Source organism: Lagenorhynchus albirostris, chromosome 2 (genome assembly GCF_949774975.1).
Source record: "Lagenorhynchus albirostris chromosome 2, mLagAlb1.1, whole genome shotgun sequence".
NCBI lineage: Eukaryota > Metazoa > Chordata > Mammalia > Artiodactyla > Delphinidae > Lagenorhynchus > Lagenorhynchus albirostris.
Genome location: NC_083096.1, coordinates 128,845,024 through 128,862,762, shown reverse-complemented (window position 1 = coordinate 128,862,762; position 17,739 = coordinate 128,845,024). Strand labels below are relative to the sequence as shown.

At 34.9% G+C, this 17,739-nt stretch overlaps 1 protein-coding gene across 1 annotated transcript in view; it reads right to left on the bottom strand.

The window, feature by feature from the left end:
* Window positions 1–17,739, bottom strand: part of DNAI4 (dynein axonemal intermediate chain 4) — a 125,046-nt gene that overhangs the window by 12,399 nt on the left and 94,908 nt on the right. The window contains 6 exon segments of the mRNA XM_060142545.1: window positions 56–154; window positions 7,722–7,843; window positions 8,134–8,288; window positions 10,040–10,191; window positions 11,713–11,799; window positions 15,468–15,676. Coding sequence (XP_059998528.1) covers window positions 56–154; window positions 7,722–7,843; window positions 8,134–8,288; window positions 10,040–10,191; window positions 11,713–11,799; window positions 15,468–15,676 — 824 coding nt within the window.

The window sequence follows — 17,739 nt, the reverse complement described above, 5'->3', positions numbered from 1 at the left end:
TTTTTCAGAAATATTGCAAGATAAAATTTTCCATACCTACTATAATTAAACTAACCTTGTGTCCTCTGTAGGTAGCTAGATATTGCTCATTATATGAACAAGAACATTTGTGAATATGACCTTCTTCAGTGCCAGCCAAATAGATATTTGTGTCCTATAACACAAAAAAATCAAAATGCATTTGCTTGTGATATATTAGTAAATGTGCTAAATAGAAGATTAGATGATTCAAGATCTCTTAGAGACAATTCAAGAACCAAACTAGAAATACTATCTAGAAGACAGTTGATTGTTGTCTTTTTCTTTCTATCATGATTTTACAATAATTAAATTACCTTGAAGGACTACTGTGCAAAGAAAATACAGACGTTTTTCTTTGCTGGAATAAAGGGTAGAAATTTGTATCCTGTCTAGAAATTACATGAACAAACACTGGCTTAAAATGAGGAAGAAACTTTCTAACATTTAGAGCTACCTGACAATGGAACTAACAATCCAGGGAAATAGTAAGTGTTCTTTCATTTGAACTAGTCAAAGAGAAGACAAATGACTTAACAATAACTATTTATGTACATAATGCTGAAGAAATTATTCTTGCTGGGAATGAGAGATTGAACTAGATGGAGTCTCAGACATCTTTTAACTCTAAATGTATGTAACAAATAGGGATTTAAAATGTAGTTTCTACAATGAAGTCATAATCAAAAAGTCTGAAAGTCAGTGCTCTAAGTCCTGACTATGTAGTGTCAGCCTCACCTGGGAACATTGTGCAGTGGCAGAATTTCAGGCCCTGTCCCAGACCTACTGAATCAGAATCTGCATTTTAACAAGATTCCCAAGTAATTTGTAAGTACACTGAAATATGAGACCCACTGCTTAGCATACACCAGAACTTAAGAATGCAATTACTAGGTTATGTTGTATATGTAGTTTAAATTACACAATAAAGTATACTGTTTTTCCCAAAGTAGTACTACCGATTTACATTCAGCAATATATAAAATTTCCCTTTGACACACATTCTCTTCAATAGTTGGTTACATCAGAAATCTTAAATTTTGCCATTCTATTAGGTATAAAATTATTTACACCTAATGGTTTTAAGTTCCATTTATATGGATATTAACAAGGTTGAGCACATTTTTATAAATAAAGAAAAAAGAATGAAAAGAATTGAAAACAGTCTCAGAGACCTCTGGGACAACATTAAACGCACCAATATTCGAATTACAGGGCTCCCAGAAGAAGAGAAAAAGGAAGGGACTGAGAAAATATTTGAAGAGATTATACTTGAAAACTTCCCTAATATGGGAAAGTAAATAGTTAATCAAGTCCAGGAAGCACAGAGAGTCCCATACAGGATAAATCCAAGGAGAAACAATCAAGACACATATTAGTCAAACTATCAAAAATTAAATACAAAAAAAAAAAAATTAAAATCAGCAAGGGAAAAACAGCAAATAACATACAAGGGAATCCCCATAAGGTTAACAGCTGATCTTTCAGCAGAAACTCTGCAAGCCAGAAGGGGGTGGCAGGACATATTTAGAGTGATAAAGGGGAAAAACCTACAACCAAGATTACTCTATCCAGCAAGGATCTCATTCAGATTTGATGGAGAAATTAAAGCTTTACAGACAAGCAAAAGCTAAGAGAATTCAGCACCACCAAACAAGCTTCACAACAAATGCTAAAGGAACTTCTCTAGGCAGGAAACATGAGAGAAGGAAAAGACCTACAATAACAAACCCAAAACAATTAAGAAAACGGTAATAGGAACATACAGATTGATAACTACCTTAAATGTAAATGGATTAAATGCTCCAACCAAAAAATATAGGATGGCTGAATGGATACAAAAACAAGACCCGTATATATGTTGTCTACAAGAGACCCACTTGAGACCTAGGGACACATACAGACTGAAAGTGAGGGGATAAAAAAAGATATTCCATGCAAATGGAAATCAAAAGAAAGCTGGAGTAGCAATTCTCATATCAGACAAAATAGACTTCAAAATAAAGACTATTACAAGAGACAAAGAAGGACATTATGTAATGATCAAGGGATCAATCCAAGAAGAAGATACAACAATTGTAAATATTTATGCACCCAACATAGGAGCACCTCAATACATAAGGCAAATTCTAACAGCCATAAAAGGGGAAATCGACAGTGACACAATCATAGCAGGGGACGTTTAACACCCCACTTTCACCCATGGACAGATCATCCAAAATGAAAATAAGTAAAGAAACACAAGCTTTAAATGATACATTAACCAAGATGGACTTAATTGATATTTATAGGATATTCCATCCAAGAAAACAGAATACACTTTCTTCTCAAGTGGTAATTCTCCAGGATAGATCATATCTTGGGACACAAATCAAGCCTTGTAAATTTAAGAAAAATTGAAATCATATCAAGCATCTTTTCCAACCACGGTGCTATGAGACTGGATATCAATTACAAGAAAAATTCTGTAAAAAATACAAAAACGTGGAGGCTAAACAATACACTACTAAATAACCAAGAGATCACTTAAAAAATTAAGGAGGAAATCAAAAAATACCTAGAAGCAAATGACAATGAAAACACGACAACCCAAAACCTATGGGATGCAGCAAAAGCAGATCTACGAGGGAAGTTTATAGCAGTACAATCTTATCTCAAGAAACAAGAAACACCTCAAATAAACAACCTAAACTAACACCTAAAGCAATTAGAGAAAGAAGAACAAAAAATCCAAAGTTAGCCAAAGAAAAGAAACCATAAAGATCAGATCAGAAATAAATGAAAAAGAAATGAAGGAAACAATAGCACAGACCAATGAAACTAAAAGCTGGTTCCTTGAGAGGATAAACAAGATTTATAAACCATTAGCCAGACTCATCAAGAAAAAAAGAAAGACCCAAATAAATAGAATTAGAAATTAAAAAGAAGTAACAACTGACACTGCAGAAATACAAAGGATCATGAAAGATTGCTACAACCAACTATATGCCAATAAAATGGACAACCTGGAAGAAATGGACAAATTCTTAGAAAAGCATAACCTTCTGAGACAGAACCAGTAAGAAACAGAAAATATAAACAGATCAATCACAAGCACTGAAATTGAGACTTTGATTAAAAACCTTCCAACAAACAAAAGCCCAGGACCAGATGGCTTCACGGGTGAATTCTATCAAACATTTAGAGAAGAGTTAACACCTATACTTTTCAAACTCTTCCAAAATATAGCAGAGGGAGAAACACACCCAAACTCATTGTACAAGGCCACCATCACCCTGATACCAAAACCAGAAAAATATCTCACAAAGAAAGAAAACTACAAGCCAATATCGCTGATGCAAAAATCCTCAATAAAATACTAGCAAAGAGAATCCAAGAGCACATTAAAAGGATCATACACCATGATCAAGTGGGGTTTATCCCAGGAATGTAAGGATTCTTCAGTATATGCAAATCGATCAACGTGATACACCATATAAACAAATAGAAGGGGAAAAACATATGATCATCTCAATAGATGCAGAAAAAGCTTTTGACAAAATTCAACACCCATTTATGATAAAAACCCTCCAGAAAGTAGGCATAAAGGGAACTTACCTCAACATAATAAAGGCCATATATGACAAACCCACAGCCAACATCATCCTCAATGGTGAAAAACTGAAACCATTTCCACTAGGATCAGGAACAAGACAAGGTTACCCACTCTCACCACTATTATTCAACATAGTTTTGGAAGTTTTAGCCACAGCAATCAGAGAAGGAAAAGAAATAAAAGGAATCCAAATTGGAAAAGAAGAAGTAAAGCAGTCACTGTTTGCAGATGACATGAAACTATACATAGAGAATCCTAAAGATGCTACCAGAAAACTACTAGAGCTAATCAATGAATTTGGTAAAGTAGCAGGATAAAAAATTAATGCACAGAAATCTCTGGCATTCCTATACACTAATGATGAAAAATCTGAAAGTGAAATTAAGAAAACACTTCCATTTACCATTGCAACACAAAGAATAAAAACCTAGGAATAAACCTACCTAAGGAGACAAAAGACCTGTATGCAGGAAATTATAACACACTGATGAAAGAAATTAAAGATGATACAAATAGATGGAGAGTTATACCATGTTCTTGGATTGGAAGAATCAACATTGTGAAAATGACTATACTACCCAAAGCAATCTACAGATTCAATACAATCCCTATCAAACTACCAATCGCATTTTTCACAACAAGAACAGAAAATTTCACAATTTGTATGGAAACACAAATGACCCTGAACAGCCAAAGCGATCTTGAGAAAGAAAAACGGAGCTGGAGGAATCAGGCTCCCTGACTTCAGACTATACTACAAAGCTACAGTAATCAAGACAGTATGGTACTGGCACAAAAAGAAATACAGATCAATGGAACAGGATAGAAACACCAGAGATAAACCCACGCACCTATGTTCACCTTATTTTTGATAAAGAAGGCAAGAATATACAGTGGTAAACGACAGCCTCTTCAATAAATGGTCCTGGGAAAACTGGAGAGCTACATGTAAAAGAATGAAATTAGAACACTCCCTAACACCATACACAAAAATAAACTCAAAATGGATTAAAGACCTAAATGTAAGGCCAGATACTATCAGGAAAACATAGGCAAACACTCTATGACATAAATCACAGCAAGATCCTTTTTGACCCACCTCCTAGAGAAATGGAAATAAAAACAAAAATAAACAAATGGGACCTAATGAAACTTAAAAGCTTCTGCACAGCAAAGGAAACCATAAACAAGACTAAAAGACAACCCTCAGAATGGGAGAAAATATTTGCAAATGAAGCAACTGACAAAGGATTAATCTCCAAATTTACAAGCAGCTCATGCAGCTCAGTATCAAAAAAACAAACAACCCAATTCAAAAATGGGCAGAAGACCTAAATAGACATTTCTCCAAAGAAGATATACAGATCGCCAACAAACACATGAAAGAATGCTCAACATCATTAATCATTAGAGAAATGCAAATCGAAACTACAATGAGATATCATTTCACACAGGTCAGAATGGCCGTCATCAAAAAATCTAGAAACAATAAATGCTGGAAAGGGTGTGGAGAAAAGGGAACCCTCTTGCAGTGTTGGTGGGAATGTAAATTGATACAGCCACTATGGAGAACAGTATGGAGGTTCCTTAAAAAACTAAAAGTAGAACTACCATACAACCCAGCAATCCCACTACTGGGCATATACCCTGAGGAAAACATAATTCAAAAATAGTCATGTACCACAATGTTCATTGCAGCTCTATTTACAATAGCTAGGACATGGAAGCAAGTGTCCATCAACAGATGAATGGATAAAGATGTGGCACATATATACAATGGAATATTACTCAGCCATAAAAAATAAATGAAATTGAGTTATTTGTAGTGAGATGGATGGACCTAGAGTCTGTCTTATAGAGTGAAGTAAGTCAGAAAGAGGAAACAAATACCATATGCTAACACACATATATGGAATCTAAAACAAAAAAAAGGTCATGAAGAACCTAGGGGCAAGACGGGAATAAAGACGCAGACCTACTAGAGAATGGAATTGGGGACATGGCGAGCGGGAAGGGTAAGCTGGGACAAAGTGAGAGAGTGGCATAGACATATATACACTACCAAATGTAAAATAGATAGGTAGTGGGAAGCAGCCGCAGAGCACAGGGAGCTTTGTGACCACAGCTCGGTGCTTTGTGACCACATAGAGGGGTGGGATAGGGAGGGTGGGAGGGAGGGAGATGAAAGAGGGAAGAGATATGGGGACATCTGTATATGTATAACTGATTTACCTTGTTATAAAGCAGAAAGTAACACACCATTGTAAAGCAATTATACTCCAATAAAGATGTTAAAAAATTTTTTTAAGTAAGTAAATAAATAAATATGGTGTAAACATCACAATTAAAAGGCTGAGATTGTAAGATTGGATAAAAAAGCAAGACAACTATATGCTACCTAAAAGAAACATACCAAATATAAAGACACAAATAGGTTAAATGTAAAGGATGGGAAATGATAAACCATGATAATACTAGTTAAAAGAAAGCTGGAGTAGCTACATTAATATCAGACTAAATAGATTTCAGAATAAAGAATGTTACCAGTTATAAATAAGGCCATTTTATAATGATAAGGGAGTTGATTAATCGAGAGAATGTGACAATCCTAAACACTTATGCACTTAAAACAAAGCTTCAAGATACATAAAACAAAAACCGATGGAATTTCAAGGAAAAAAAGAAAAATTCACAATTATTGTCAGAGACTTCAATCTCTTTCTCTCAATGACTGATGGAAGAAATCGGCAGAAAATCAGCAAGGATACAGTAAACTTGAACAACACCATCAACCCACTTAAACTGATTGACATCCACAGAACATTCCACCCAACAGTAGCAGAATATACACTTTTCTCAAGTGCATAGGGAACATTTACAAGTAAAAATCACATTGTGGGCTTTAAAACAAATTTCAATAAATTCAAAAAGATTCAGTTTATAAAAAGTTTGTTCTTTGATCATGATAGGATTGAATTAGAAATCAACAGCAAGATCCTTGGAAAAGCCCCAAATATTTGGAAACTAAATTACATGCTTCTAAATAACACATCAATCAAATAAGAAATCAAAGGAGCACTATTGATGTTTTGGGCCAGCTAGTTCTTTGTTTGGGTCAGGGGAGGACAGTGGCTGTCTTGTGCATTGTAACGTATTTAGTGGCATCCCTGACCTCTGCCTACTAGATGCCAATAGCACTCCTCCCCACATCCCACCCCGCAGAGCTGCAACAACCAAAAATATCTCAAGACATTGTGAAGTGTCCCTGATGGGAAACTACTCCCCTCCCTGCCCACATTGAGAACCACTGCTCTAGAGTCAAGGTGAAAAGGAGATTACAGGAATTTGAGAATGAAGGCAGTTAGAATATGACTGCAGTAATAAAAGTGAAATGTAATAAAGGCCTGAACCACATTAGCAGTAGTAGACTTGGACTAGAAGGAGTGGGACAATCTTACTTAAATATCATTTGGGTAATAGGGTAGAATAGAGTAAGAGCTCAAGTTTTGGCTTAAATAAGTAGGTGGATGATGGTGTCACTAAAGAGATAATCATATTACATATCAGAAAATATATAGGATATGTGTTTTTGCAAGTCTGTCATAGTGGCTGAATTTCTGATTCCAAAGGACCTCTGGATAAAAAGAATTAGAAAAGTAGAACTTTACTAAGAGTGCTCTGACTTGACTTTGGTCTTGACAAACATGATCTTAAGTGGTCTTCCTGATCCCCAGAATCATGAGTCACCACTCACATTGAGATATGGAGGACTATAGAGTGGATTTGGTTTCTATAAGTATGATAGAGCAGCAGAGCACCAAAGAGAGGCAAGGAGGGGCATTCAAGTTAAACATGGAGCTGTAAAGATAGTTCCATAGTTGCTCAGAAATACAGACCTTTCCTCCAGAAAGCAGAAAAAGGACAGCCAACTGGAATGTGCCATTCTACCTTAGGCTGACACCTATGATACTTATGTGTGTGACTTTTTTATTTACAAGGCGCAATATTTATTAACATGCTGACATTTTGTCTTGATGTATATCTTAATACACTTCAATTATCAGCAGTTGTTATATGCAATAGTAAATAACAGATTGAAATAATTTACCTTGGGGTGAAAAGCAAAGCACATTCCAGGAGCCTGTCGAGATATCAAAGCTTCACCTTTCTTTTCTTTTTCCCCTCCTTTTTTGCTGCTGCTAGCAGTAGTTCTCCTCAAACGCATCAAATCTTTATTTAAAGAAAAAATACATATATTATGTACCACAGGAAATAATAATGTAGATATGTCCCTTCTGCAAAGAATATGATTTCTGCCATCCTTTGCAGGTCATTAGGTTAAAATTAGCAAATACCAGAGCTAGATGCTTAGAAAAACAATGACCAAGCCCAGTTTTTTTTTCTTATTTAGCCAAACCTAAATTTGTCACCTCTTACACATAGTTCACTAGGAATTTTTAATTCAGCACTAACAAGAGAAAGATAATTTGGTGTCTGTGTGTGTATTTATTTATTTTTACCATGACAGTCCAGTCCTTTCCGTATAACCCATTTGGAGATCCTTCCATCTGCTGATATAGAAACTAGCATTTCTCTTTTATCACCTGCTGTCCCTCGATCTTGTTCTATCCACTGTAGTTGCCATACAGGTCCCAAATGTTTTTGAGGTGATTCGCTAAAACAGGGAAAAGCATGAAATATAAAATAGTTATAATAATTTTAAAATTCTTGGGGTATAAGCGACTTAGAGTATAAGTGATAAGGACAGCTCCCTAGAGCATCATGACCTACTCATGGAATGATACTTTTGTTGTTCAAAACTGGACTTTTACTTTAAGTATTTTGAAAAACAGGAAAAAAAACCACTTTGCTAATATTCACTGGTGTTTTTCTCATTTCTTACAAAAGGAAAATTTTATTGCCTTTAGTTATATTAGCTATCATATCAGGGATACAAAAGCAAACATTTTCTTTTTTTAGAATCTACTTCTCTTACTCTATTCATTTACTTTTTCCTAGTTGTGTAAATTTAATTTATTTTAGACACATTGAATATTATTATCTCCATCTTTATAAGGATATTTTTCATAGCTTAAATGAGTAAGTCATTTAAGTCTTATTCAAGTAAATAGTTACCTCACCCTTCTTCCTATGTTTCAGGATTGCCCACTGGCTTGATTCTCTCTAGGGCTGAGATTTAAAAGTTTTATGATGAATTATAATCACTTCTCAGATTACTGGCTGCTTTCCTGTCAGATTAATGGGTTGCTTTGTTCCTAGTACTGACTCCCTTGATTTTTTATGCAAACTCTCCAAATCAGTAGTTCTGAATTTTTTAAAGTCTATATATCTTCGATTATTTGGTAAAAGTTATGGACCCTCTTCCCAGAAACAAGCACAAAGGCTCACGCTTACAAAACTATGTAAATAATTTCAAAATTAAGCTAAAGAACACCTGCTTTAATGCCTATTTCCAGTTATTGTGAAGTTTATGCAAACACTAATATAAATATACCGCCTCATTTTGCTCCACTGGTATCTGGTTTATTATAAAAACCTAAGATATCTTTCAATATCTTTAACATTTTATTTTCTCAATATGTCTCATTCATTCATTCTTAATCAAACACTTACTGTAATCCTGTTATATGCCTGATATTATGTGACATACTGAGGATACAAAGGTAAGGAAGACATAATCCTTGCCCTCAGAGCTTACAGCCTCCTCAGGGAGATATATATGTAAATAATTTATACAAAGCACAATAAAGGCTACAATAAACGTATGTATCGGATGCACAAAAGAAAAGAATGGGCAGGTTTCCTGGAAGAGGTGACATGGAAGCAATAAAGGATACAACTTTCATTTATAAGGTGAATAAGTTCTGGAAATCTAATGTACAGCATGGTGATTATAGTTAATAATACTGTATTGCATACTTGAAATTTGCTAAGAGAGTAGATCTTAAGTGTCCTCACCACTCACACATAAAATGGTAATTATGTGAGGTTATGGTTGTGTTAATTAATTTGACTGTGGTAATCATTTCACAATGTATACATATATTAAATCACTACACTGTATGCCTTTAAAAATTATGTCATACAATCTAAATATATACAATTTTTATTTGTCAATTATACCTCAATAAAGCTGGAGATATTTAAAATTTTTGAAAAGAATAAACCGTCAAGCCAAAGGAAGTTTGTTGGTGAAGAGGCAGAGAGGATGATAAGGAGATATTAGGGCAGAGCATTCCAGCTGGAGAGACATTATGAGGAATTATTAAATGCTTGAAGGATAATGGTATTACTCTCAATAACAATATAAACATTCACTCAAAACTAAATAACATTAGAGTAATTTTTTCCTTCTCCCTAAAAAAAGCACATGGTTTATGTTTATCTAATTCTTGGGATTCTCACCTACTATCCAGAACTGGAATGTTACTGTTGCTCTGTACATTATAAATCGCAATAGTGCCATTGTGATAGCCAACTGCTAAAAGGTTAGGTGCTCCAATTGAAAAATCCACAGCAGTAACGCCATATGGACTCTGATAAGTACGTTCTGGCCACTGAATAAAAAAGAAATTATATTACATTTTAACCTTGGTTTTGTAGACCACAGTAAGGTAGGTATGATGGTGGCTGAAGACTAGGCTGGTGGCAGAAGACTAGGCTGGTGGCAGTGGGGATATGAGGAGAGTTAGTCTGCATTCAGTTACTCATTTCTTCCTAGCTTCCTGTATACATGAGAATAAAACTTCAATTGGCCATTTCCTTTATTTTGATGAATCCTCAGAGCTCAGTAGTTTTAAGAAATACAGCACGTGGTTTCTACAGTATTATCATTTTGGGTAATCCTCCAGCAGGATTTGTATGATCATCACAAGTCACTGTCTTAAAGATACAAATAACGGACACCAAATAAATTATCCTGCATATATTCCTATCCTCCAGTATCTGTTTCAGATGCTTGTATTATCTAATCATTCTAAACAAGGATAGAGGAGGTTCCAAAACTCTCTAAGTTACTCTTTTCTACAACTCTGTCAAGATTTTTATTGTTTTGTTTTGTTTTAATGTCTAATCCAACTCCTTTCTGGTTTCTAACAACCTACATGGAAGAGAAGATAACCTGCTGATGATGAATCCTATGTCAACCCTTCCACACGTTTAAAATTGCTTCTTCCTTTCTTTTAGGCTATATACACCCAGCTTCCTAACAGATGGGGGATTATTTATAAAAACTCTAATCATTTTTATATGCTCTTCTGATCCTTTTCTAAGTTTTCCACTTTACGTTTCAGTTGTGACTTAAAACTAAAGCTGTAGAGTAACAGGTTGACTAGGGCTGTTTAACAAAAAGCATAACTGATTCTTGTTCATTCTCTTTGAAAAATTCATGGCAGTAAGAGAGCTATATTAATCTATTTTCTATCTATCGAGGAGAGCAGAAATATATTTTATAAAGTGATAAGGAGTTATTTATATATTGAGAAACAACCCAGTAGTAAATGAAACTTAATTTTTAAAGAATTTTTATTTGCAAATATATTCTTCTTTATAACAGGCAGTGATAAACAATAATGGTTCAGCCCTAGATCATCATATCTAACAGCACATAGTAGATGTTCAATAAATATTTATTAAATGAATTTACCTTAACCAATAAAGTGTAAGAACAAATTTTCGTTGTTGTTGTTTTTTGTTTTTGTTTTTTGGGGGTTTTTTTTGGCGGTACATGGGCCTCTCACTGTTGTGGCCTCTCCCGTTGCGGAGTACAGGCTCCGGACTTGCAGGCTCAGCAGCCATGGCTCACGGGCCCAGCCGCTCCGCGGCATGTGGGATCTTCCCAGACCGGGGCATGAACGCGTGTCCCCTGCATCGGCAGGCGGACTCTCAACCACTGCGCCATCAGGGAAGCCCAAGAACAAATTTTAATTGTTTTACTGTTATAGATTTAAACCAAAGAAAGTAAAGTCTTGCTTGGTAAAACTTTCTTGAGTTTGTTTAATGATCACATAAAACTACTTTATGAGAATTATGTGAACATTTAATTAAATAAAAATAGGTCTTATTCCTGTTTTAGTTACCATGGGATTCTTTATTGACCAGCAGCAAGCCAATCCTCTTTTTTGCTCCTTAAATCCAAAGTGCCCATAGCCAACAGCCAAAAGGTCCTAAAAAACAGAAAAATTAAAAATAGAGAAGACAGCATAAAAATATCAGCAAATGTATAAAGATGCATATTAATGAACTGTGTTAAAATAGTGATGATATTTCAATTGAGGTTAAAAAATACCAATATACCAACTATTTTCACTCTACATTTCCATCTTCATAAGCAAAATAATAGTAAAAATAACCACATTTTTTAGGCTGAAGAATAAACACACAAAAAAACAATTGCTGAAAAGCTATTTTACATATTGAGATAATCTTCAAAAATTGTATTATTGCATTATAGTGTCTTATGGGTTTTTAATAATGACCTAATAATTTCAAATGTAAAATAAAAGACATTTATTTTTAAAGGGAGGTGCCATGGACTGAATTGTGTCTCCTCCCTTAAAAGTGATATGCTGAAGTCCTAACACCTAATAACATGTGATTATATTTGGAAATAGGGCACTTAGGAGGTTATTAAGGTTAAATGAAGTCATAAGGGTGGGGTCCTAATCTGATAGGATTGGGTTCCTTACAAAAAGAGGAAGAGACACAAGAGCTCTTTCTCTCCACCATGCAAGGATACAGCCAAGCCAGGAAGAAAGCCTTCCCCTGCAACCAAATTCATCTGGCACCTTTATCCTGGGCTTCCCAGCCTCCAGAACTGTAAGAAATAAATTTCTGTTGTATAAGCCATCCAGTCTATGGTATTTTCTTATGGCAGCTCGAGCTGATTATAATATAGCAGGTCATTTCCAGAAGTGCTTATACAGATGACCCTTGAACAACACAGGTTTGAACTGTGCAGGTCCACTTATACATGGATTCTTTTAAATAAATACATTGAAATTTTTTTAGAGATTTTAGATAATTTGAAAATTTCACAAACTGCATAACCTAGAAATATCAAAAAAATTAAGATTTGTCATGAATGCATAAAATATATGTAGATAGTAGTCTATCCTCATATAGGCATAAGTGATATTCAGTATAAAATTAATAATATGTGAGTTTTCTTACTGTTTTATAGCTTTGCTTTCAAAGAACCACATTACCATACAGTATGCCTCTCTCTCATAATTGGAGAAACTGCATATCAGCCTATCATCACAGATAAGTAGGGTTTTTTTTTTAATGTAACAGTGTTTCCAATATTGTATTATGAATATGACTGTAATACTGTATGTCATAAAAACTTTATAATAATTCACTCATTAGTTTATAGGCTAGGCTATACTGAAGCAATCATATCAATTACACTAGGCTACCATAAAGCAATCATATTGCTGCTTCTTCATTATCAATGCATAAATCATTATACCTGTAAGTAAATATGAATTTATTTTTCACATGATATTTTCATTTTTGATGTCTGGTGTTAGTAATACATGTAACATCAACAGTGTTTTGTATCATATAAGACAGTATTGATGCAGGTACTGACAGAGTATTCATCTGTTAAACAGATGACATAAGCTTAACGGTATTGATAAATACAGTACTATAAATGTATTTTCTCTGATGATTTCCTTAATAACATTTTCTTTTCTCTAGCTTACTTTATTGTAAGAATACAGTATATAATACATATCACACACAAGATATGTGTTAATTGACTATGTTATTGGCATCCCAATAACATCCCAACCCCCTTATTGTTCAAGATCAACTGTATAAGGATGTATGGACAAAAGTTTAATGATCGACCACACCCTGTCTCTTCTCTGTAATCAGAAATATTACAAACACAGTCCTGTCACCACCTTACCTTCAAGCCAACATCGTGTCTCCACAATTCCCTCTGCCTTAAAATACTCTTCACCACTACCCTTTTTATCTTGACATTGACAAACTCCTATTCATCTCTTCTAGACTCAGCATAGGTGTCACTTCCTCTAAGAAGCATTCACAAGCCTCTCTTATATGTTCCCACAGCATTATTTATTTTCTTTATTAAAGCACATAGGAAAGTATTATATGGTCAGTATCTATGTGTGACTAAATTACTACTGTATCTCCAGCGCTTTAACAGAGTTCCTGGCACAGAGTTAATGTTCAATAAATATTTGTAGAATGAATTAATAAATATGATAGATGGCACCCATCATATATTTTTTAGCTTCATTCAAAATTAATCTTATTCTCAATAGCAATAATAGTGTTTAAATGCTAGTATATCCAGTTTCTTAAAATGATTCATCTGTCTTTATTACATGGTTATTGATTTATTAAATTTCACTTATCTACAAGATGTTCCCAAATAGTTTTATAAAGACAAATCCATACCAAAAGTATTCTATTTTATTCAAAAATAATATATATAATTTAAGAATTGTGTAATTTAGGTTTCAACAAAAATGATTTTTTTAGGTTTTTTTAGCATTAATTTTTTTATTGAGGTATAATTGACATACATTATATTAGTTTCATGTGTACAACATAATGATTCAATATTTGTATATATTGTGAAATGATCACCACAAAAAGTCTAGTTAATATGCATCGCTATACATAGTTACAGAATTTTTTTCTTGTGATGAGAACTTTTAAGATCTACTGTCTTATCAACTCTCAAATATGCAATGCAGTATTATTAACTATAGTCACCATGCTGCACATTACAGCATGAATTATTTATTTTATAACTGGAAGTTTGTACCTTTTGACTCCATTCACCCATTTAATAGCCATAACAACTATCATGCTTGCACACAGTACCTTATAAGGTGTAGCAATAAAATAATAAGGCTAATTCTTAAAACATGGATAATACAAGACAATTTAAACAAATTAGTTTTGACCATTTTAAAAATACACCAAATATTTATTCCAAAGATACTGCCATTACACAAAAGATTTTGAAATTACTAGTGGAGAATCATGTCTTCAGAATGAGTTTATAAACCACAGGAAAAAATAAGTCTCATTACTCTATAATCATCTCTTTTTGACAAACAAACATACCATTCTCCCACTTGATGATTCATCTAATTCTCCTCAGGATGATTCTTAGCCGTGCAGTAGTTAAAAGCAAGAACTCTGGAGCCAGATGTCTGGGTTTGAATTCTGTTTCACTTACTGGTTATATAACTTTGGGCAAGTTATTTATCCTTTCTGTGCTTCAGTTTCCTCATCAACATAATGAGGAAAATAGTAGAGTTGTGATAATACAAGTAAAACATTTACAATAGTGTCTGGTACATAGTAGGTGCTGTTTTAAGTATTTGCTGCTATTAGTAGTTATAGTATTTTAAGGAATCTCAAAATTATTTTGCACATGTTCAGGGTCACTAGATTAAGTATATACTTCCAAATATGATTACTTTAAAGAGACTACAAATTTGGGCACATGAGTTTGGTACCATGTTAAACTAAATAAATATATACTATCTTCTTGTTCACTTAATATCTCATGTGGATTCAGAGAATGCCATGTCCCAAGTACATCTCCTAAAATAAAAATGGTGACATTTTCATATTAAAGGAGAAAACCATCATTTTGTAACTGTTTGCATTTTCCCCTTTTAAAAACATAAACTTGTTTTTAGAGGAATTTTAAAACTAGGGGTTATGTCCATTTAAAGCCCTTGCCTAATAGCTGAGAAAAAAAAAGTTTTTATTAGTACTTGACAAGTGCCCTTAAATGCTAGAGACAGAATTACTAAAATGTTTGATAACTTACTGGATTTTTTTTATTCCAGGCAAGGCTGCTCACATTAAGGCCTTTGGTTAAGTCACAGGAAAAGGACCAAAGTCGTTCCAAATTGGCTGGTATTGTTGATTGTTCTGAACCTATTTCTGTTTCTTCTTCCTCTTTCTTCTTAGCCTCTTCTTTTACCTCTTCAAGTTTTTCACCTACTAAAAAGTCTTCAGGTTCTTCAGGTTCTGGTTCTAAAATTAAGTCAAATTAAAAAGAAGATCATTGTGCTCTATACCTACAGGAATCTACCAAAGTCTCCAAAGGGCATCTCTATCTACCACTGACACTTCAGCCATCATTGGATCTGCTGGGTCATATGGCCCAAGGGACTGGGTACCCTGAATAGCTGCCTGAGCCTGTTACAGAATCTTCTGTCATTCTAGGCCCCACTCAAAGCTATTGGTTTTTCAGACCACTCAGTAAATGGACCAGAGGACTCATCCAAATGAGGAATATGTTGCCTCTAAAATGCAAAGACGTCTACTAGGCATTGTGTCTCTTTTTTTTTTTTTTGGTTGAAGGGGAACCAGATGCAACAATGTATCCTTCACCTTAGAAGGTATATATCTTAACATATTCCATTGCCACTGGACCCTTTGAAATTTCACTGAGGTGGAAGGCCCCTGAAATTTTGTCAGATTTATTTCTCACCCTCTGACATGCAAATGTCTTACCAGCTAAGTCTACTTCCTGTTCACTAGGTCCAATCAGCACAATACCATCAATGTAATGGACCAGTGTGATGTTCTGCTGAAGGGAAAGCTCCCTGCAGACTAAATTATGACATGAAGCAGAACCGTGAAGGTGTACTGCTAACCTGACCAGATGAAAGCAAATAGCTTCCGGTGGTTTTACCAACAGGTATTGAGGGAAAAAAGCACATTTGTCATATCAATAGCTACACACCAGGTACCACGAGATATGTTAATTTGCTCAGGCAGTGAAACCCTATCTGAAACAACAGCTGCAATTGGAGTCACCACGTGGTTAAGTTTACAACAATCCACTGTTTTTCTCTAGGATCCGTGTGTTTTCTATGTAAGCTAAACAGATGAGTTGAATGGTGAGAGTCAAAAATTCCTGCATATTTCAAGTCCTTGGTGGTAGCATTAATCTCTGAAATCCCTCCAGAAAGGTGGTATTGCTATGATGTACTATTTTCATAGGTGTAGGCAGCTCTAGTGGCTTCCACTTCGCCTTTTCCTCCCATATTAGCCCTCACTCCACAGGTCAAGAATCACATGTGGGGATTCTGCCAATTTCTGAATATTTCTATTTCAAGTATACATTCTGGAACAGGGGAAATAACCACAGGATGATTCAGCGGACCCACTGTGAGATAAAACTGATCTAAAATTCTGTAGATCACCTGACTTTTACAAGTCCTTACTCTGACTTGTAGACCCCAGTGATGTTTTGGGTCTCCCAGAGCTAGTGTGAACTCAGAGCCACTGTTCAGTAATCCCTGAAATTTCTGATTATTTCCTTATCCGCAATGCACAGTCACCCTAGTAAAAGGCTATAGATCCCTATGGGGAAAGCTGGGATAAATACTAACAGTATACATTCTTGGCCGTGTAGCATGATACATTCTCAAAGGGACCCAGTCTCCCCTTTATTCAAGAAGTTCTGGTTCTATAAACTGGCTCAAGAATAGGAATAGGTTAAGGGGATGTGACTTTGTTTTTTAGTGTTTCAAGTTAGAAACACTTGATCTATAACTCTACTGCTTACACAGATTAAGAATTTACAAGAAATCTGTCTATTATGGGCTGAATCATTTCTCCCCAAAATTCATATATTGAAGCCCTAAGAATGTAGTACCTCAGAATGTAACAGTATTTTGAGACAAGGGCTTTAAAGAGGTGATTAAGGTAAAATTAGGCTATTAGTGTGGGTCCCAATCCAATATGATTGGTATCCTTATAAGAAGAGGAAATTTAGACACATCAAGAGAGACAAGGGATGCACACACACAGAGAAAAGACCGTGTAAAGAGGCAGCAAGAAGGTGGCCATCTGCAAGCCAAGAAGAGAGGCCTCAGAGGAAACCAATGTTGCTGGCACCTGGATCTTGGACTTCCTGCCCCCAGAACTGTGAGGAAGTAAATTTCTATTGTTTAAGCCACTCAGTTTGTGGTATTTTGTTATGGCAGTCCTAGCAAACTAATACACCACCTACCAATTTCTCTTCTAAGGACATCATAATCAACTAGCCAGTGCCCTGGGTCTCTGCAAGTCAGACTATTCTCATT